This window comes from Hemitrygon akajei, chromosome 2 (assembly GCF_048418815.1).
Source record: "Hemitrygon akajei chromosome 2, sHemAka1.3, whole genome shotgun sequence".
NCBI lineage: Eukaryota > Metazoa > Chordata > Chondrichthyes > Myliobatiformes > Dasyatidae > Hemitrygon > Hemitrygon akajei.
Window position 1 is genome coordinate 40179977 of NC_133125.1, and position 23642 is coordinate 40203618.

The following is a 23642-nucleotide window of genomic DNA, read 5'->3' on the forward strand; positions in this document are numbered from 1 at the left end:
TTGAGAGGTAGGAGGAGAAGTAGATATGGTGACGGGTGTAAGGCGGATTCGGAGGAAAAGGGATGGAAGGGAACAAATACCAGCCTATTTGCAGATTGTTCTAATGACTATTTCACTTTCATTTTACACTTCAATAGTACAAGGGAAGGGATTTTACAGTTAACACTGTCTCCAAGGTCCTATAGGCCAGAATCCTAGCAATTAAGCTTAGATCACACCTATTAGAACCCTTTGGAACAGAAACCTCCCTTTTTCTTTGTTTAGCAAGAAAGTGATAAATGCCATTGCAAATGTATTATAATCAGAGTACTGTCTTCTAGAGCTGCTATTGCAAGATCCACCGGCAAATGCAGTTCTTACTGTTCTCATTATCTGACAATGAATTTTAAAAAAACAATGAATATTGCAAAAATTGTTTTGTGTGTGAAACTTCTTCCACAGATAAACCATAAACTTGGACATTTACAAATGCATTTCTACAGCAATGCTGTAGGTATTTCATTTTAGCAGGTCTCTAAGATCAGTCTGTTCTGCTTTCAGCCTGTTTGGGTTTGAGCTGAGATTGTTGATGGCTGAGATTGATGAGCTGTATTGTTCAACTTTGGAATGTGGTGTCAGCCAATCAGGATGGTGGAATTGGGAGAAGGTTACAGTAAATGCTTTGCAGAAAGGTTTTGTGAGGGCTACTGGTGAGTCGAGGTCTTCTTTTTGGTAGGAGCTGGAAGGAGACAGGATGGAAGATGCCTGAGGATACCGTCCCTGTTGCACAAGGTGCTCCATGCAGATGAATGGCTTCAAGCAGGAAGGACCAATACTCCTGTGGGAGAACCTGTTTGGTCGAGATGGATTTTGAGCGACATTCGGAAGGCGGTGTGTGCTTTCACGCAGACCGAGGGCCCAGTGCGTGAGTTACAGTCAAGCTCAAGATGAGCTCCAACTTCTGTGCATATTTAACTGTTTAATTATAATGGATCCCTTTTTGTTGTTTTCTTTCTCTTCTTTAATAACTCTGGTTAAGTTAATGTTAATAACTATACTTTCTTTATAATTGCATGCAGTGTATGATCTGTTATTTCTTTTCTATGGGCAATTGCAGTGGGCAGTAAATCACACAGTGTTCACACAACTGGGGTTTGGGGCGAGACATCCTCACGGGTCTGGCGGGACCAAAATCATTTACACCCTAGACGTACTGAGCCTGAGAAAGGTGGGTTTCTCGCTGCGGAGTCCAGTGGCTGTTAGCAAGGCGCTAACGAGCCACATTTCCAGAGACGTCCAGTAATAAGAGTCTCACTTGTTTGTTACTGCAGCATTTATCCCTACAAATCAATTAAATACAAATCAAGCATTGGATATGTGAGCTGAAACTCCTGCTAGTGTGCTCTGTCATCAAATGTGGAATGAAATAAAATTTCATGCATTGCATTGACCCCATCCCATATTCCAAGTACTACATCTCTTGCACAAAGTGAGCCGATTAAGTATTTTTTTTAATTCGAGGTTTCATACAAAATCAGGTGGTTTCCAATTTCATCATCTGCCTGAATACTGTGGGTGTGCTATGACATTGGGACAAGCTATGGCTGTGCCAGTGTGTGGCAACACCTGTGAGCTGCTCCCAGTTTATCCTGTTGATTGTAAACACAGAGGACACATTCAGTCTATGTTTCAATGCACACGTGATAAATAAATTTGAATCTTTAATCTTGATCTTGAACCACTGAGACTGTTGCAACGTGGAAATCAGAAACTGCTATTGGGCTGGTGCATCTGACATTCCACTCTGATGCTGATCACAACACTGGTTCTCAAAGCACATTGTCAACCGAGACTGAGAAATTATGTGCAGGTAAGTGTTTTGATCATCTTCTCTTATGTTAAGTTTTATGAATGCTTTTGGATTATTTTCTAATCAGTTAAATGTATTTTTAAATAAAAATTATTGTTTTTCACCAGCAAATAATTGCCAAAAAGCCATCAGGACAGTCTAGGGGCTGGGCTTCAGCACCCGCAGTCTGAGGCCTCACCACTACTCACAGATGACTTCACTTCACTTCACAGGTCAGCCATGGCTCAGAACTCCATTCATCCGTCAGAGCCACTAAAAGTTATAGCAGCAATAGGAATTAACCAGCAAGTGAACGTGGGGGTGTAGCACAGGTCAAACACAAGTCAAACCAATACAATTGAATGTATAATAATCATATATTTGCCTGTTAAATCCAATCAATGTGAACACTGGAAGTCAGAGAGCCAATGGAATGCAGAGGGTTTTAAACTGGTTCCCAACAAAAATGATACAAGGATAGCAAAGCTTTATTAGCACACACCTATTGAACCTTAAATTGGATAATTCTAAATAAATTATTCCAACATCTGTAGGTTAAAGCTTTTAAAGGATAAGGATAAAATTAATGCTGGTTTAAAATACATGGTTTAATTAAGGACAGTCAGGTCTAATCGTCAAAAGAAATTCAATTGTCTCTGTTTCTGGAAAGTGAATTTATAGGTGTCTGGTCAGAGATTGCTTAATTAAGGATGGTCAATAAGGATTTGTAAAGGACAAGTTCCCTCCAATAAATTTAATTGAACTCTGAGGAAATGTAGGGATATATTAATCATGGAAATGCAGGGTGTATTGCATTTATGGATTTTTGAAAGGCATTGATGGATTTTCACACAGGAAGCTTGTTGATGGAAGTAAGGCTCATAGTACTTAAACTAATGTAAAATGATGTCATCGAAAGGTTAGAAAACTGCTTGAATGATTCATGAGTCCTCTCCAGGTCAGAGAAGTGATGAAGAGGGATATTCATCCAGAGTCCACATCAGCACAATCTATGTGCCCACATATTTTTGTACTCTATGAAATGTGCTATATGAATGTAACTAACTTTATACATGTGATTAATAGGTTAAACAGGTAGATGCTGAAAGATGAGACTATTTTTGGAGAAAGAATACAGAGTTAATTTACATCAAGAATGACAAACAATTTACAGTAATAGTTTGAACGAGTGTTAAAAATAAGTAACCATAATTTGCATGTGCAAATCCAAAAAGCACAAAGTTGAAAGAAAATTGTAAAGTTTGCATAGATTACAAAAAAGGATAAAGGTAAATTGAACATACACAAAATGTTGTTAGTGTGACTTGTGGAGATAATGAAAGAGCTAACATGAAGGACAAATTTGACTTCCTCAATCTATCTGTCAAAGATGCAACTGTTCCTGTTAGTAATGGTAGAAATGAGCACCACAGGCTCCTTACAGAAATGAAGTCCCTACTTCACATTTATAGGACTCTGTACCAGATGGGATAGATTCAGAACAGATCAAGCAGCTCAAAGCTAAGGTTCAACAAGTTGTCGTGGATCACGAGCAGCAACAGTACTACATTCCACCATAAATTGTGAACAAATTTCCGAGCAGATTCTCACTCTACCATTTTTATGAAGTCAGGGTTTGATGAGGAGGGTAGGGGAGGTGGTGTGGAATGGCAGAAGGGTGCCCAAGGCAAATTTTGAAGCTCTGATACAGTTCTACGTTCATGCAAGCAGACAGATTGCAGTGATCCCACAAGCAGAATCAAAATCAGGGTTAACATCATTGGCATATGTCATGAAATGTGTTATGCAGCAGCAGTACATTGCAATATATGATAATAAGAAAGAAGAAAACTGTAAATTACAGTAAGTATAAAGAATATTAGTAAAGTTAAATTAGATAAATAGTGCAAAAAGAGAGAAAAAATAGTGAGGTAGTGTTCATGGGTTCAATGTCCATTCAGAAATCTGATAGCAGAGGGAAAGAACCCATTCCTGAATCATTGATAGTGTGCCTTCAGGCTCCTGTATCTCCCCACTAATGATAGCAATGAGAAGAAGGCATGTCCTGGGTGACAGGGATCCTTAATGATGGATGTCACTTTTTGAGGCATTGCTCCTTGAAGATGTCCGGGATGCAGGGGAAGCCAGTGCCCCTGATGGAGCTGACTGAGTTTACAACTCTCTGCAACTTATTTCGATCCTGTGCAGTGGCAACCTCACACCCCCCCCCCCCCCCAAACCAGATGGGAACGCAGCCAATTAGAATGCTCTCCATGGTACATCTGTATAAATTTTGTGAGTGTCTCTGGTGACATACCAAATCTCCTCAATCTCTGAATGAAATAGAGCCACTGTCATGCCTTCTTTGTAACTGCATCAGTATGTTGGGCCCAGGATAGATCCTCAGAAATAATGGTACCCAGGAACTTGAATTTGCTTACCCTTTCCACTTCTGATCCCTCAGTGAGGAATGGTGTGTGTTCCCTCATCTTACTCTTTCTGATGTCCACAATGGTCTTCCTGACTTTGAGTGTAAGGTGGTTGCTGTGACACCACTGAACCAGTTGAACTACCTTGCTCCTCTACGCTTTCTCGTCACCATCTGAAATTCCGCCAACAATAGTTGTGTTGTTAGCAAATTTATAGAAGGCATTTGAGCTGTACCAAGCCATACAGTCATGTGTGTGGAGAGATTAGAGCAGTAGGCTAAGCACACATCCTCGAGGTGTGCCAGTGTTGACCATCAGCAAGGTGGAGTTGTTCCTTCCAATCTGCACAGACTGGATTTCCGGTGAGGAAGTTGAGGATCCAGTTGTAGAGGGAGGTACAAAGACCCAGGTTTTGAAGCACTTTGATCAGAAGTGTAGGAATGATTGTGTTAAACACTGAGATGTAGTCAGCAAACAGCAGCCTGATGCAAGTATTAGTATTGTCCAGGTGATCCAAGGCCACATGAACAGCCAATGAGACTGCATCCACTGTAGACCTGTTGTGGCGACAGGAAAATTGCAGCAGGTCCAAGTCCTTGCTTAGGCAGAAGTTAATTCTAGCCGTAACCAATCTCTCAAAGCACTTCATCACCGTAGGTGTGAGTGCTACTGGACGATATTCGGGAAGGCAGCTCACCCCGCTCTTCTTGGGCACTGGTATGATTGTTGCCCTTTTGAAGCAGGTGGGTACTTCTAACTGTAGCAATGTGAGATTGAAAAAGCCTTTGAACACACCTGACATCTGTTTGGCACAGGTTTTCAGAGCGTAGACCAGGTACACCACTGGGGCCTGTTGCCTTGCAAGGGTTCACCCTCTTCAAAAACATTATGAGTCAAACCAAATTGAACCTCTGCAAGCTTGCTATATCCATAAGGAATATACAGCAGGAAGCCACTACATATCTTCAGTAGTGAGGAAGTTCACAGTATGAATATAAAGCAACCACCTTCGGCCACATGTGCCAAGTAGATAATTGATTATGCCCTCTCCTAAAGTTTCTATGGAAGAAACCAGCTTTTAGTCAATTCAATGGCCACAGTTCAAATATCAATTACACAGCTAAATTCCAGAGATGAACTAGAAATGGCTGCCATTGACATTATTGCAGCATTGGACTAAGCGATGTCAAAATAAAATTATGTGGGAATCAAGGAAAAATCTTCCAGATAGCACAATGGAATATCGTTGTAGAGTACCTACCTTGTGAACTTCACTAGGGACATAACTACGCTCGGAGTCCTAAGCTCAGCCATCTTCAGTTGCTTTTTCAATGGTGTACCCTTCATCAAATTCACAGGTAAGGATGTTCGATGAGGACTGCACACAATTTAGTTCTGTCCATCTTTCATCACTCAGCAAAATTTGGATAACAGTCATGCTTGTGCTTTTAGGTGGCATTCATATGACACAAGAGCCAAACAATAATTATTTCCAAAAAGCAAAGTCTAGGTACCTATCTATGTATGTCACCACTGCCAATCCCTTTCCATCAAACATCCTGAGATTGTGGTCACGAGTAGCATGTTATTATTAAGTATTATACAACAAAAAATTAAATCTTTGTATGAAAATAGTTCAATAGCCTCATCCCTCTTTAGAACTGTAATCTTAGTTTTACAGCCCTCCAAGTCAGTCTGTGGGGTGCAACCTATTTTAATCACACCTCCACTGGCTGCCATGCCTTCAGCTTCTATTGTCTTTCATCCTAACATTCATCCCTGAACTTTCCCACATCTCTACCTCAGCTTCACCTTTTAAAGTATTCCGTAAAACCTACTCACATCTCCTTCAGCAGCAGAGGTGAATTGTAAATGCTTTTGGGAAGTAACTTTAGATATTTACTTTGTTAAATACATGTTTTTTGTAGCTCTTAATGTCCCATGCAAGGAAAGAACATTTTGATTATTATAGAAAGTGTAAATCAATGATCAGAACCACAGTTTTCTCCATTATGTTCCTGAAGTTCTAATGATGATGAACAGTACACTGATCATCTACATGGCTAGGATAGTGTTAGTTCTTCAGTTCTTTTATTCTAGACTAAATTTCCATTAACTGAGCTTCATGAAAATATTAAATGCTTTGCTCATGTATCTTTGTTGATATCTTCAACTGAGTTTGAGGAAACTGCACACAAGCTTTGCAGGAAAAAAGCTTTCTCATCTTATTGCTGAGAAAATCATATTGGGAACAAGATGGTAATCAATGAGTAAGCCAAAATGTAGTTCTGGCAATCAATCAGTTACAGGACACAGAATTAACATCCATATTTGCTTTCAACAGATAAAAAATAATTAAAGGATCAGAATGATTCTTATTCAACTTGACTTGTAACCTGGAAAGATGCAAAAGCTTTAGAGAGGGTGCAGAAGAGATTTACTGAAATGATTCAAAGGATGAGGGACATTAGTCATGTAAATAGACTGGATGTACTCAGTTACCTTGGTCACAAAGGAACTTGCAAAAGGTTATGACAGTGAGTTTTAAAATTTTGAAGGACAGACAAATAGAAACTTGTTTTACCAAGGAATGTAGAACAAAGATGAATGGCAAAATAACTAGAATTAACTTGAAGAAACACAGTTTACATGGTGAGTGCCTAGAGGCTGGAATGCTTTGCCGGGGGTAATAGTAGAGGCAGATTCAATTGTACCATTCAGAAGAAAGCTGGATAGATACCTGAAAAGAAGAAAAAATGCAGGGCTATAGGGAAAAGACGGGAGAGGAGGACTAGTTGATTACCCTTATGTAGAGCGGTGCAGAGCTGATGGAGCTATGGCTTTCTGAAATGCTGTTAGCATTCTATGATTCTGTAATGTGCAGTTCAGCAAATCATTTCATGCTACTGACATTGCAGAGAACAGTCTAAGCTTTGATAGATGTTACAATTTAAAACGTGGAGTGAAAATCAATCCCTGTAATTTACTGTAGGTTCTCACAGTTGCTCTTTCATGAATTTAGCTTTTCTTCATAATTTGCTGAATTGTGGCCACTGCAATGGTATCAAGAATTCATACCAGAAGTAAGTTGTGGATGAATGTAATTGTATCCCTCAGCCAGTGTACAGTAAACTGGGTTCCTATGGGTAAGTTGTCACACTGATAAAAATTGGTAAGCAGTAAAAGACATCTCAAGGGAATAATAATTGTTTCATTATTGGGCTGGGGGAATTCTTGTACACTATCCCACGAAAACGGATGGTTTTCAACTTTTATTTTACACGATTTTTATCCTCTACTGAACTGAGACGCAATCAAGTGTAAAGTATAAGTGGATTCTCACCATCCATAGTGGAGTGCTCCTCAGATTCATCAGGGGATGGGAGGCATGATTCTGCCGTTTCCACATTTGTTATCAACTGTTTGGATAGAGAATTGTAACTGCGACTCTGACCAAGTGTGGATCTGGAAAAAGATGGTGGTACTGTCACGCAATACAGTTTGAACACCAGTAACATGAATTATGTTGATAATAGTTTTCTGCTTCTAATAAAAATCGCCAAATATTTCAAGTAACCTCTCATATTATTTATTTATTCTTCAATGTGTATATGCAATTTTATATTTGTACATTTCTCTATATTTTTTCAGTACTTTTTATCTCTGTTTTATTTTCATGAATTCCTATACATTTTAGAGTTTTCAGAATGATTAACCTGAATTTAAGGATGTCAGTTACCATCTCTTGGATCCAATTGAAGTTTGTTCGCCTGAATATTGGATGAAAAGAAACTATATCTGACTGGATCATGCTATAAGTGAATGGTCTGCCAATGCTCATTGAATGCTTAAACATAAATACAAGTCACTTGAGCAGAATTCTGTCTTTTTTTCCTCATGAAGAACGATTGAGAAAGAAATTAAAAAGACAAAACCAGCTTGTTCAAGTTAAACCAGCTTGACAGAAAAGCAAGGTCTGCTTTTGATGCCTTTCAATCATCTGTGGTTAAGTGCATCACAGGGTATTCACCTACAGAAAATAGTATTGATGAGGTTCTACCCCCTTTCTGGGTAGAGTTATCATATTCTAAGTGGGTTAATTGTTTAAGCACTATTTCCCCTGGGTGGCCGAAAGCAAGATTTCAGCCGCAGTTTCTGCTGCCTATGACCACAGCTGGCAAACAAGCATTGCTGAAGTCAAATGTTCACAATACCAGGCTTGGCTGGGAGATCCAACCTCTTCAGAATTACTCAGTACATACTGAAGTGTCCCAAGAAACTGGCAATGTGGGCTTGGAAAGGCAAGAGTTACAGAACAAAACAAAATATTGATGCAGAGAAAAGGAAGAATCGGAATCAGATTTATTACCACTGTCTTATATGAAGTGAAATTAGCTTTGCAGCAGCAGTACAAAGACATAAAATACTCCAAATTGCAAGATAAATAAATAGTGCAAAAAGAAAGGAACAATTAGGTAGTATTTATGGGTTCATGGACCATTCAGAAATCTGATGAGGGGGAAGAAGCCGCTCCTGAACCATTAAGTGTGACGGTTCAGGCTCCTGTACCTACTCTCTTGTGGTAGTAACAAGAAGAGGTCATGGCCTGGACAGTGAGGGTTCTTAATGATTGATATTGTCTTCTTGAGGCACTGCAGAAATCTCACGTTGGAAAACAATGAAAGGGTGAAAAATCTTACACTTGGTCATCCTTCTGCATGTGAGCAAGCATTGAGAAACAGTTAAAGAATATTAAATAGTTCTTCAACCAATCCTCTATGCACGCTGCTACATATATTAAGAATTGGATCATTTGGCAGAATGTCACAAATAGAATGCCACATGTATAAGTTAATGGATTTGATGACAAAACAGATACTAAAAATTCATCTGCCAACAGCCACATGATATCATAGCAGCTGCACATCCTACTCTTCTTTTGAAATTCAGTTTCATTGAGTTAACAAAGCAGACACCACTATATAGAATGTGTGCTGTTAATTGTCAGGGATGAATTTATCATCTGTCACTTCCAGGCTTTCTAATAATACAACACTAAACAGGAAAGTGAGCTGTCCAGGGGAATCAATAAGTCTACAAAAAACACAGACCTGCTAAATTAGTGAACGAGGCAGTGTAATATGGGGAGTGATGTAGAAATGTGTGAGGTTGGTTACTTTGCGCAGAGGTACAGAAATACAATTTTTATATAGGGATTTCAGTGTGAATGTTTATTGAAAGCAATAACTATGTCAATGTCCACATACAAGTCATTAAGAATGTAAATAGTAGCTTGGCCTCTATCACAAAAGGTTTGGAGTACAAAAGTACAGGGCTTTGGTGTGACCTTCCTTGATGTCTAACTGAGATGGAGTAAGTGCTGAACTCTAAGAGAATCAGAAAGAAGACCTTTGACATAGGATCAGCCATGATCCAAATGAATGGTAGGACAAGTTCATTGGGCTGAATGACTTATTCCTATTTATATTTCTGGTCTGTTGTCCAAAGTCGGGAAATATAAAAAGGAGACCCATGGAATAACAGAGGAACAATTAACCAAATACAATTCTAAGCAAATCAGACATTTTCTTAGTGATGGCCAAGTGTTTCCTGAGTAACACTTTACTCTCAGCTCTGGGTTTCTTAGTGATAGTAAAGCGAAAGGACTGTTTTATTTCAGTTACCTGTGAAATTCAGGAGGGGTGCGCTGAATTTTTGTGCTCGCTTCTATTACTTCTTTGGCAACTCTTCCACTAGGATAAAGGTTATATAATATTTAGGTAAATGTGTCCAGTGTGGTTTGAAAATAATTATATTTCTGAATAAAACAGAGGATAAGAACTGTCAGCATGGAAAATCTATCTAAACAAAGCTGCAAACGCTGACCGTCTGCTACTTATTCCAGCATGCCCATAATTTCTTCTTCAGGCATGGTTATTAAAGTAGGTTTATAGATCCCACATACCACCACTTAGTCCATTGCCCTGGTGATTCAAATTTCAACTCGAGGCCCTCCGTGTGCTTTTTTTCTGGTGCCTTTCAAACTGCAGTGGATTCCGATTAATTGGGACATTGGTTAATCAGAGCAGCCGCTTATTTGGGACAACTCTTAAAGAACAAAAACTAATCAAGAAATTTGCTGGGATTTGAAACTCTATGCCACTTAATCGGGCAGGAGACTGTTGCTGAATAGGTTCTAACTAGTGTCAGTCATGCACGTTTGCGTAGACTTTAGACGCTACACCATGCTTGAAGTGAACAGCTTTTAAATAGCATCAATTGCACGTGTTTGTGCTCAAAAAGCAGTGATTTTTGTTGCTGACTGTTGGCAAGAAATAAGCAGTAAGGCAATTCAGAACCGTTTTGCTCACTGCAGTTTCAAGCATTAAGGCTTGGAGATGCCAGAAAAGGCCAGGAGTGCCATTGAAATGATTTCACTACTTCAAAAAGTTAGGAACTACAAAGAATTTGAAAGTCTTGCAGGCCATCTTGAATGTTATAATGGAAATGAAGACTTGGAGGATGCAAATGTTAATGGCATTACATGAAGACAGCCCATTATCTGCGCTGATTTTGTTCATTGTGTACACTGGATGAATTCTCCCTTCAATAACTATTAGGAACTAAAACACAGCTTTATAGTACCGTAATTCTATTGGTAGTGTTCCAATTTGTTCAATATTTCATTTAAATACATAATTCGTTACTCAGTTTGTATTTTTTTACACCTTTTAAACCATTTCCATCTATTTCCATGAAACTTTGGCTAATTGGGGCAGCCATTTCATTGGGCCAAAATGTAAAGGTCCCAATGTGTACTAATTAACCGGAATCCATTGTAATTAGCTTCAGTTTCTTATGCTTATTTAAATACTATAGTTTTGGTCTTTTCATTTTTGTTTTCTTGCATTAGATGACAATATTTAAAAGCCTACCTGTCTTTCAGGATGATTTGAAATATGGAAAATGTGGTTGGTATGAGGTGGTGATTTTCACCTGTCTGGGAGGTATTTCTGTACCATAGATTATCTCAAATTCTATCTCCCCCTTGCCCTATATCCTCTGCTTTCACACTATCTTCATCTTTCTATATTTATTTCTCTACTCATAACCTAACTGGAAATAGAAATTGTAAGTATTATAGCAAGATTTTTTTTTCTCACTTAACAGGGTCAACCGAGAATTTCCTTCAAAATAAAAACAAAAAAGTCCTTACCCTCAAGAGAAATGCACAATCTGTGATATGAGCCATCCACAATGTGCAATTATTATAAGCACTCGCTATTCTGTACCACTCTCTAGACTCTGTGAACCGAAGACTCTGTTGTGTCATATGGATAAAGTAAGAAGATGTGTGGATTGTGTGTCACAGCTGAATCAGTGTATGCTGATGTGTGGAATTATGTGGACTGGCAGACTATAATCAAGAATTAATGACAGATTCTAATCTTGGAGATCTCTGACACATAAACCTACCATCACAGAGATCAAATACCATGCGATAAAATAGTACTGCAAAGGACAAACCCTTCAGCCCGCAATGTTGTGTCAAAGCAATTAATTTAGTAATCAAATGGTTAATTAATCTCTTCTGCCTACACAATGGCCAAATCCTTCCATTTTCCTCACTTTCATATGCCTATCTAAATGTCTCTTAAAAATCCCTAATGTACAATATCTACCTCTACCTCCACCCCAGGCAGCACGTTCCAGGCACTCACCACTCTGTGTGTTTAAAAGATTTGCCTCTAAAATCGCTTTTAAAATTACCCCCTTTAACCTTAAATCAATGCCCTCTGGTATTAGACATTTCAACCCTGGGAAAATGATACTATCTGTCTACTTTAACTATGCCTCTCATAATCCTAAAAACCTCTATAACATCTCCCCTCAGCCTCTGCCACTCCAGAGAAAACTAAAGTTGGTCCAATCCCTCTAATCCTGGCAGCATCTTGGGAAGTCTCTTCTGCACCTTCTCGACATCCTTCCTTTAATAGGCTGATTAGAACTGTGTGCAGTACTCCAGCAATCTCAGCACAAAAAAAAAATCACTCACCTGAAGCGAAATTTTCTGCCTTTGAAAAAGATGTTGCTGCTGGAGACTGTCTTAATTTGACTGGATTTTGCATACCTATAATATGGTAGAAAGTTATTAGTATTTGGGGTTTCTAGGAAAACCTGTATCTAACAAATTGTTCTGCATTACATCAAAGGCAAGATTCATTGCTATTGCAGAGTGGCCCACGATTCTTCAGTTCATTAAAAACTTAGTGGGGAAAACTGTAGGCTGGTGAGTTCATACATTACCCCCGTCTAAAAGTGAAGTGAACTAAATGCTAAGAAAATATAAATTTAAAAAATTCTTTCCTTTTTCCATACAATTACTTTTACAATTTTTAACACTCAGAAAATATCACCTTTGCAGCAACCTCACAGCAAAACATTCACCAAAATATCTCTAGGCTACATCATCGTTAGACTGGATCTAGTGCAGTGCCTTGTTCTCAGAGATTTATAGGGTTACGTACTGTGTACCCTGAGCTCCACGGCAAAGCAGTCAAGTTCTCTGACACCAATCCAAAGATACATATCTCAATGAGGCTGAAGAATATAGTTTGATTGTTGAGCCGTTAAGTAGCATAGCATCAGGGGTAACTGAGTTTGTAAAACACGGGTGTTTTGGGAGTCAGTTAACATTCTTCTCTTTTAGCCAGGAAGCCGGAATATCTAACGGCTGGCAAAGTGTACTAAGCTCATTACTGTTAAATCAGTTGGGGAGTTCGATGCCAGAAAAAAACATTACGAGTGCAAAAAAAAAGTATTAAGAGACATGCACTAAAACAACTTAGCTGCTGTTGAGTTAACAAATTTCATGACACATGCCGTTAATAATAAACCTGATTCTGAACATCAAGGAATTCATTTAAAATTGCTCCACACCTGGCTAAATCAATTTCCAATTGTGTGGCACTATTGCTTGGAGTAATAAAAATGATCGTCTAATTCGGAATATTAAAGTGAGACCAGGCAATTAAAAACCCTAATCAGGCTTTCTTTACTATCCCCGTGAATATGTGATTTGGGCTGCCATTTCACAGTCCAAGTGTATCAAGCTTTCCTCAAGTTAGAAGTGATAAGCTTCAGCTTCCCTACCCTTCATAAGGAACACCAATGTTTTTATCTTACTGGAATTGCTGTTGATCAAATGAACAAATTAAATCAATTGGTAAACACTACTCGAGGCTATCAGTACAAATCAAATAAGTTGGACCGCTATTAAAATCAGCTTATAATAATAACTAGAAATTTGATAATGCCTTTGATATAGAAAATTTGTCCAACTATTATTCTAGATTATGGAGTTAGTACTGAGGGAGGAAAGTTTTTGATGAGAGTGAAGATATTTAACTGGAGTAAGTTTTGGCTTGGAAAGAACTGAATACCAAGTCAACTTTTGGGTGGCAGAGCAGCCGTGGAGAAAAGAGAGGTGTTGAAGAAGTTGTTTGACGTCTTCAAAATAACCACAAACTGCATGAAGGTGGAAAAGAGGAGGAACCCACAGGTGAAGGAAAATGTTGAAAGCTAGAACTGCTGGGAGTGCTCAGAGAGACTGCAATGGAACAGACGGGGGAGGCTGTTTGAAATTGGGTAACTGATGAGGGCATTGGGGATGAATTGTGTGGTCAACGGCTTCAAAGCAGGGGAAGGTTAGTGAAGCTGAGAAGGAATAGTGCAGCCAGTTAAGTTCACATGAATATTGTCTAAACTCAATCTAGAGTTGAGGAAAGCATAGAAATCTGAACAGAGGAGATGAAACAAAGAATTGTGATACAGATGAATGCAGATCTGCAAAATAGCACAAGCACAATACCCTAAAAAAGAACAAAGAGATTTAATAGTGCATCATAGCTAGTAAATGCAAAGCACTTTTTGAGAAGAGAGAATATAGCAATATTCTGGAAAGCTCAGAATGAACCATTTACATTTTCAGCCAAATCCTGTCATTATCATGGAGTAACAGAGGAAAGAAGGTACAGCGCCTTTATTGATGTAATCTGTATTTACAGGGATGTAGGAAGACTGGCATTAACAACTAACATTACATAATCATTTACATTACAAAAGTACAGTTTTCAAAAGTTCAGCACAGCTTTAAATTGGGAAACTTGGGTTCAAAGTATCTCACATGTATCAGTGAGAAAAATTGTTGGATTAGTGCAAAAAGTGGATGGATTCATTAATATATTTTCTATGGATGAAAACTTTTTGCCCTTTGTGTAATTCACCTTTTTGACTGAACATTAACAGCTCTCCGCAGTGATAAAAAAAAACTACTTGGTTGTATTAAACCACTACAAAGAAAACAACAAAACTGGATAGGCATAAATAACAATGCCGGCACTGAATCAGGATGCAATGAAGAGACACATGACCCACTCAATCCATGAAAGAACTACTTACTAATATCTGGGTACTGAAAAAGTAGCTCACAGAATCAAACCTATTAGCCAGTGTCCCAGAATTCTGTCTCATCTTTTCAGGACATGCCACTTATATATTCAAACGGCATCCAAAATATTTAATTTTATACAATGTGATGTTAAAAAAGTTTGATACATGGTGAATGCAATATATCCCCAGTTCTGTTGATTTACAGAAACATCAATTCTGTTTTTCCTTTTACATGGCTGTGTGACTGTTCAAATACTACTTCCTATTCCTAGTATCAACCTTGTTTCCTATTTGCATTTAAGATTGATTCATCCACAAATTGCAGTTCAGTTAAGAACTAAAAATGGTGATTGCTTTCTTTCAGTCAGAAGTATTGGAATGATAGAACATCTGAAACAGGTTTCTGGATGATTCTGATATCTTAGTGCCAGAATTTTTTAACTCGCATAGCAAAGAAAGAAATGTTATACGACAAGAAAGGCGCTACTGAAATGTCAGTGAATAGTACAGATGTCAGAAAATGATTTATATCTTTCCCACTGAATGTTAGCGAGTGGTATTGTAATTATGTCTTATTGTTATTTCTGTCAGCACTCTCTCAACTTTCTTACAAAAAGCCCTGCTACTATAGTTACACCTTTCATTCCTTTAATATAGCCCTCAATATTGACCTCAAACTATTAAAATTATCCATAACAACTTTAATGCTAAAAGTAAACACATAAAGTTCTATACATTATTTTAAGAGTATACACAATCATAAAAGAGAGGGGAAAATATGGGATACATTTAAATAGATTAAAAGTTTCAGTATTGATTAAAACCATTTCACTAATTACAAACTCACTTGTAAAATGCTTGATTCTCCACACCACACTTCCAAAGATGTTTGCAAGCATCTGGTGTTGAGGTATGGTATGTCAGCACAATCTTCTTCTGAATATGTAAAATGAAAGACATGATAAATATACATGAAAAAAGTATGATTATAAACAAACAAAATATACACTTGTTTTGAATATGTCTTAGATGAGCAAATCTGTCACGTATCAGTACCATTTTACCATGAGAACACTCATATTAAAAGATGCTGGCACCACTTTTTTAAACATATAATTCTTTTTCTGGATCAGTAGAGATCGAGAGATTATTTTTGTTTCATTATGTAGAGCTACAGGCACCAAAGCCAACATATATCATCCAAACATTCGCACAGCTGCACCCTTCAGAAGGGCCACATGAATAATGACCATAACAATGAAGAAGTGGTCACAGCTGACAGAGGAGTGGCTATGGGACTACTTCGAGTCAGTGGACTGGGCTGTGTTCAAAGACTCAGAGGATCTGAGTGAATACACCACAGTTGTCACAGACTTTATAAAAACAGATGGAGATGAGTGTATTCCCCCCAAAATCATTCAGAGTCTTCCCCAACTAGAAGCCTTGGATGAACCATGAGATCTGCAATCTGCTGAGGGTCAGATCAGTGGCATTCAGGTCTGGTGACCAAGTAAAATACAAGAGGTATTTTGGACAGACATATCACATGCAAAATGGCAATTCCACACCAGACTTGAATCACTTATGGATGCTCAACAGCTGTGCCAGGGCTTGAATGTTATCACCTCCTACAAAGTGAAACCAAGCCACTTACATTAGGTGACAACAAAGTTCGCTCCCAGTTGAGCTCAATGTCATTTATGCTCACTTTGACCATCAAAGTGTTGAGGCACCTACACAAACTCCCACGGACCTAATGACCCGTGGTTTCAGTCTCTGAGGCAATGTGAGAAAATCTTCAACAGGGAAACCCACAGAAAGCATCCGGCCCAGACTGGGTATCCAGCCGATTACTAAAGACCTGTAAAGATCAACTGACTGGAGTGTTCACTGATGTCTTTAACCTCTCACTTCAGCAGTCTGAGGTACCCCCTGCTTCAATTATACCGGTGCCTAAGAATAACATAGTGAGCTGCATCAATGGCTATAGTCTGGTAGCACTTACATCCACTGTGATGAAAGGTTAGTGATGAAACATTAACTCCTGCCTGAGAAGCAGCTTAAATCCGCTCTAATTTGCCTGCTGTCATTATAGATCAACAGAAGATGCCATTTTATTGACTCTTCACTTAACACTGGAACATCTGGACAGTGAAGGTGCATACATCAGGATGTTCCTTATTGGCTATTTTTCAGCATTCAATACTATCATCCCCTCAAAACTAATCAATAAGATTCTAGACCCGAGCTTCAATACTTCCATGTGCAATTGATCCTCAATTTCTTCATTTGCAAACTCCAGCCAGTTCAGATTGGCAGCAACATCTCCTCCACAATCTCTATTGGCAAAGCTGGGTGCTTAGCCCCTGATCTACTCACCCTATACTTATGACTGTATGGCTAAGCACAGCTCCAATGCCTTAAGTTTGCTGATGACACCACTGTCATTGGCCAAATCAAAGGGGAAATGAATCGGCGTATAGGAGGGAGATTGAAAATTGGCTGAGTGGTGCCACAACAACAAACTCTCACTCAATGTCAGCAAGACCAAGGAGCTGATTACTGACTTCAGGAGGAGGAAATTGGAGGTCCATGAGCCAGTCCTCATCAGGGGATCAGAGCTGGAGAGGATCAGCAACTTTAAATTCCTTGGTGTTATTATTTCACAGGATTTGTCCTGGGTCCAGCACATAAGTGCCATTATGAAGAAAGCCGTGCACCACCTCTACTTTCTTAGAAGTTTGTGAAGATTCAGCATATCATCTAAAACTTTGACAACTTTCTATAAATGTGCAATGGAGAGTATATTGATTGGTTGCATCACAGCCTGGTATAGAAACACCAATGCCCTTGAATGGAAACTCCTACAGATATGGCCAAGTCCATCACTGGTAAAGCCCTCCCTACCACTGAGTACACCATCACAGAGCACTGGCGTAGGAAAGCAGCATCTATCATCAAGAACCCTTACCATCCAGCTCATGCTCTCTTCTCACTGTTGCCATTAGGAACATTGTACAGAACCTCAAGTCCCACACCACAAGGTTCAGGAACAGCTATTAACCCTCAACCTTGAACCAGAGGGGATAACGTCACTCAACCCATCACTGAAATATTCCTATAATCTATGGACTCACTTTCAAGGACTCTTCAACTCATGTTCTCAATATTTATTGCTTGTTTTTATTATTATTATTATTATGATTACTACTTTTTTTCTGCTTTCTATATTTGCACAGTTTATTGGCTTTTGTACATTGGTTGTTTGTCCTGTTGGGTATAGTCTTTCATTGATTCTATTGTGTTTCTTGTTTTTACAGTGTACGCCCACAAGAATGAATCTCAGGGTTGTATATGGTGACATATACGCATCTTGTTTGATAATATATTTACTTTGATCAAATTTGAAATCACTGGTTGTTTTTTACCACTCCTTTTTCTGGTAGAAACGAAAGCTAATTTTTTTGTGTTATTACTACTGTTGTGGCTCAGACCAGCAACTGGATCTAAGACGTTACCACCCGATATGGCTCTCTTTCAGAAAACACTATTTTTATGAATTGAATAACAGGACATTCTCTTTATTGAACGATCTGTCTTCTAGATTCAGAGTTGTATGTAAATTGAGGGTTACCATCTTGCCTCAACAATTATTTATTTGTAATTCGAAACCTCAGTTTTGCATGAAGAGTACAGGCTGAAGTCACTATGCTTTACCAATTTAACAAGCCTCCATCTTCTTCCCCATCACAACTTAAATATGTTATGTACTGCCCTGGACAGTACCTGACCCAACTCCTCTGGATATGATCCACTACATACTTGTGGGAGAAATATTTGTTCCTGATCCCCTAAGGCCTCAGCCAGTTCAAATTCATAGCACAATGTAGTACTGTACCCACTAAATGGTCCCATTGTCTGGTTTAAAATAATTCCTTTGAATAATCCAAATGTTTCTTGTCAATAGTTCATTTGCATTTTCTTCCTACATTCAAAGCTACTTTTTTATGCCACAATGCAACAAACTAATTTTAAAACATATTAAAGTTTAAGTACAGTATATTCAAAGAAATATATACCTGCTGTTAGCTGTAATTGTACGTCAGATGAAAGATTAAGCTACTTTTAATCTAATGAAGGCTGGAGTGGCTGTAGCTCCACTTTTTAGGACTTAATATGTCAACCAGAAAAATAATACATATTTCTAAGATGTTTCAGGATATTTGTGCATCTGGGGTATTACAAGTCATTTACTCTTTCATGCCAGGAGCAGCCTGGATATGAGGCTGATTATAGGACTACTTCTTAGCTAAGTGAAGGTCATTATGTTTTTGATGTGTTTCATTGGAAAAGGCTGTGTATAATAATTAAATAGCATTCTGCTTTTCTTATGGTGCAGCTGCATCCACAATTCAGGAAGTGCTGATGATTAAGCACCACATTAACTTCTTGGAATGTGAAAATGACAATTATTGCACATACACAGCGATAGGTTGCTGCTAATTTCTGCCATTTATATTATCCAAAATATGAGGTAAATAGGACAAAACCCCGATGCACCATGCTGGTTGACAGAAACAGGTGGAGTTTTAATAATAATTTGTGGAGGAGGAAAGCATGATCTCATATTTACAGAAGTAACCAATGACTCGATATGTTATATTATAAATGGTAAGTGACACGCTAAAGGATTTTACACAGAGGAAGCTGGTCAACCAGCGCACTATAATGTCCGTTTTCATCTTTTTCAAATAAAGGTACATGAACAAAAAGTAATGTCTGACTTCTTTCTGAAGACCATGAACATAGAATGTCTTCCCACTGAACTTCAATTTGCTGACATCAGACCTGGAAAAGGAACAAAAACAAAATATACTATTAAACCACAAACTCACTACAAAATTCACAATAAAATGCATTATGGATTTACACATCATAAATATGAAAGTCAAAAATATTGAATGCCTCTTATCTAAATTAATAGCAGAAGATGCTGAAAGAACTGAAAAGAGCAGGCTGCAAATGTAGAAAGAGAAAGTGAGTTAATCTTTCTGGACAACAACTGTTCATCAAGCTTGTATCAAAAAAAAGTAATCGATGGTTTAATTCTCTTCGGAGCAGCTGTCAAGCCTATTTCCAAAAATGTTAATATTATTTAGTCCTCAAGAAGTGTCTTGGCCTGAAACATCGACTGTCTATTCATTTCCATAGATGTTGCCTGAGCTGATGAATTTTTCCAGCATTTTGTACATATTGCACTAGACCATATTATGCTTGTCCAAACCACACATTGCATTTGCTTCTCCCTCAATATCCATGGAGATGCAGAGTTCCCAATATCCCAGAGGTGGATCCTGATTCTGGGATCATTCTAAAGGATAGTTTAGAATTGTCAAAAACATTTCCCAGAATCAGATTTATTATCACTAACATATACCGTGAATTTTGTTGTCAGCAGTAAAGTGCAAGGCATAAAAATGACTAAAAATTATAAAATAAATTTGCAAAAGATAAATAATGAGGTAATGTTCATGGGTTCATAAACTGTTCAGAAATCTGAAGGCTAGTGGATTTTCCTATTTTCCACTATCTATAAATGTTTCAGAAAATCCAAGTTATTTAATAACTGAAAGCTAATGTATTTTAAACACTTTACCTTATATACATTGCTATTAATGAGTAAGTTAAAAAGTAATCTATAGATTCACTGAGGGATAAAACCATATTTGAATGAATAGGGCCACACCAGATCCACTTGCCATGGCTCATGTACAGCCAAGGGGCTAAATACAATGTATTCAGCCCTTCATGTTAGTATGAGCAGGAATTGGTGTTCCATTCACTGCTCAGTCAATCAGTGGAGAAGGAGCTGAAATACATCACTTGCCATTATTTCATAATTCCACATAAAGGCAGTACAGGCCTTCCCAAGACACTTTCAGCATTTAGTTTGAATACACCTATTATCTTAATTTCATCAGCCCTCTTTACATTGTAACTGAATTCTGTTGTCGAAACAGAAATTTTGAAATTTGCAGTTAATTCAGCATCAACAGCTGTTTGGGGAAAGGAAAGTAGATTCCCACCAACCTTTTAGTAATGGTTTTCTAACTAACCTAGAAAAGCTTATTCCTAACTTTCGGATGATATTTTAAACTTAGTCACCAAAGAAATTTTTTTCTTTCTCAGCCGTATCAAACTCCTTATTCATCTTAAACATCTCAATTGTTACTCCACTTATTCTTCATTTTCAAAGAATGATAATCCTTTCACTTCTCCACTCATTGCCAACTGTATTATTTCCTTTGGCAACCACAATGTTGAGATTCAGCTCATTCTTCTTTCAACTCAGACTGTACCATAACCTGATCTGAGGGCATTGGGTTCTATGGTGTAAGGGCAGTCTAATGATGCATCTAAACTGGGAATGCTCTGCCATTATGTTAAATATCAATACAAGGAGATAGGAAAAATATTTGCCAATAAAATCACTTATCATGAAGTGGAAAATAAATCCCAGATCCATTTATGTGGGTATAATGCCAACTGAATCCCTTGTACATATAAAAATTTCTGGCTTCATAACCTGTTACACCACAATTATGCCACAGATAAAACATTTCTTACAATACAAACCCCAGTAGCACAAGGGGATTTTGGTTCACCTTATTGGCAGCAAAATATAAAACAATGTCACACTCAAGTGAAATATATACAGATATAAATATTTCTGATTAAAATGTTCTTCAACCCCCCAGACAGAGGCTAGTAACGTTTACCATTTTAGGAGGTGGATCCGTTTATTCCCTTGGAACACGACAAAACCTGTGGCAGTGAAACCTATGAAAGCTGTAGCTCCTGAAGAATCCTTAAAAGGTAAAAGACAAATAGTTACAATCTTTCAAAAGATTATATCCTATAAAGGCTTAAAATTTTCCTCATGAAGTTATTGTATCCACTGTTTCAAATGTAGGGTTAATCTACATACACCACCATTGGGTCCGTTCCCCCTCACTGAACCCAGAGAGGATTGATTGGGTGAATTCAATAATACCCAGTAGCATAAACCTCTATATTTATTCTATTGTCAGAAAAAAATTCTTGGCAAATTACCAGCAAAATTTTCACAGACTTTCTCTAAATCTAATTTTTTTTCCCACAAACTTTCTCCAAATTTTATTATTTCACATCCTAGTAAGTACAAAATCATTATCAAACTATTTAACTCCAGGACATTTAGACGTTGAAATGAATAAAAATTTCCTGTATTTTTAGTTGGCTTTTTGACTACAATCATGAGTTGTTATGAATCAAAATATAATTAGAAACTAGGCAACATAGTAAAATTCTGATTACCATATTATCAAACACGGAGAACATGGAATACGCTTTCTTTCATATGACATCAATATCAATTTCTAAGTTTTGATTAATGTGTAGATTCTGTTTACACCGATTGGCAGATGCAGCTTTTAATTTAAGCTCATTCAACTAAATTAAACTTGCAACACTGATATCAGAACTGAGAAGTAATAATAAATATCATGAGTGACTGAATTTGATTCAATAATTTCCTCTTTAAAAAGCCATGGGTAATATAATGTAAGTTTTTATACAATAAACATGGTTGAACAGTTACACAGAAGAGATGGTCCACTAGACCATGTAGATTTAGCTGGTGGCTCCATAGAAAAAGTACTTAAGATTTTCCTACATTTCTTGCTCTACTATTTTGAAAGTAGGTTTAATTTATTTATTTTAGCATGTTATCCAGCCATTTTACCACCACTCCTCTGCTCCCCAGAATCAGATTTAATATCATTGGCATATGTTGTGGAATTTGTTGTTTTGTGGCAGAGTACATTGCACTACATAATAAAAACTATAAATTACAGTAAGTACATATATATAAAAAGTAAGTTAAATTAGAGCAAAAAGAGAGGGAAAAACAATTACTGAGGTAATATTGATAGGCTCATTGTCCATTCAGAAAACCAGTGGCAGAGGGGAAGAAGCTGTTCCTGAAACATCAAGTGTGTGTTATCAGGCTCATGTACCTCCTCCTTGATGGGAGCAATGAAAAGAGGACATGTCCTGGATGCCACCTTTTTAGAGACAACGCCTTTTGAAGATGTCCTGGATGCTGGAGAGGCTAGTGCTTTTGATGGAGCTGGCTGAGTTCACAACTTTCTGCAGCTTTTTCTGATCCTGTGCAGTGGCCGCTCCATACCAGACATATCACAACAAGTTAGAATGCTCTCCATGAAGCGTCTTTAGAAATTTGCAAGTGTCTTCAGTGACATACCAAATCTCCTCAAACTCCTAATGAAATACAGCCGTTGCTGTGACTTCTTTGTAATTGCATCAATATGTTGGGCCCAGGGTGGTTCCTCAGAGATGCTAACATCCAGGAACTTGAAATTGCTCACCCTTTCCACTTCTGATCTCTCGATGAGGACTGGTTTATTCGACTTCTCCTTCCTGAAGTCCACAAACAATTTCTTACTCTTATAACCACTCAACCAGCTGATCCATCTTGCTCCTGTATGCCTCCTCATCACCATCCAAAATTCTGTTAACTATAGTTGTGTCGTTGGCAAATTTACTGTATAGATGGTGATTGCACCGTGCAGAACCACACAATTGTGAGTGTAGAGAGAGTAGCACAGTGAGCTAAGCACACTTCCTTTAAATTTACCAGTGTTGACTGTCAGTGATGAGGAGATGTTATTCTCGATCCACACTATGGTCTCCCGGTGAGGAAGCCAGTTGTAGAGGGAGGTACAAAGGCACAGGTTTTGGAGCTTGTTGATTAGAACTGATTGTGTTGACTGCTGAGCTGTAGTCAATAAACAGCAGCCTGACGTAGGTATTGCTGTTGTCCAGGTGACAAAAGGCCAAGCAGAAAGCCAGTGAGATTTCATCTGCTCTAG

The 23642-nt window shown here is 38.1% G+C and overlaps 1 protein-coding gene across 4 annotated transcripts in view; it reads right to left on the reverse strand.

The window, feature by feature from the left end:
* Positions 1–23642, reverse strand: part of frmd3 (FERM domain containing 3) — a 173847-nt gene that overhangs the window by 30049 nt on the left and 120156 nt on the right. For all 4 annotated transcript variants that reach the window (XM_073070663.1, XM_073070646.1, XM_073070653.1 and 1 more), the window contains 6 exons: positions 21489–21577; positions 19494–19557; positions 15557–15645; positions 12314–12388; positions 9942–10010; positions 7601–7722 (listed from right to left, as the gene is read on the reverse strand). In XM_073070663.1, the coding sequence (XP_072926764.1) occupies positions 7601–7722; positions 9942–10010; positions 12314–12388; positions 15557–15645; positions 19494–19557; positions 21489–21577 (508 nt within the window). The remainder of the gene's footprint in view (positions 1–7600; positions 7723–9941; positions 10011–12313; positions 12389–15556; positions 15646–19493; positions 19558–21488; positions 21578–23642) is intronic.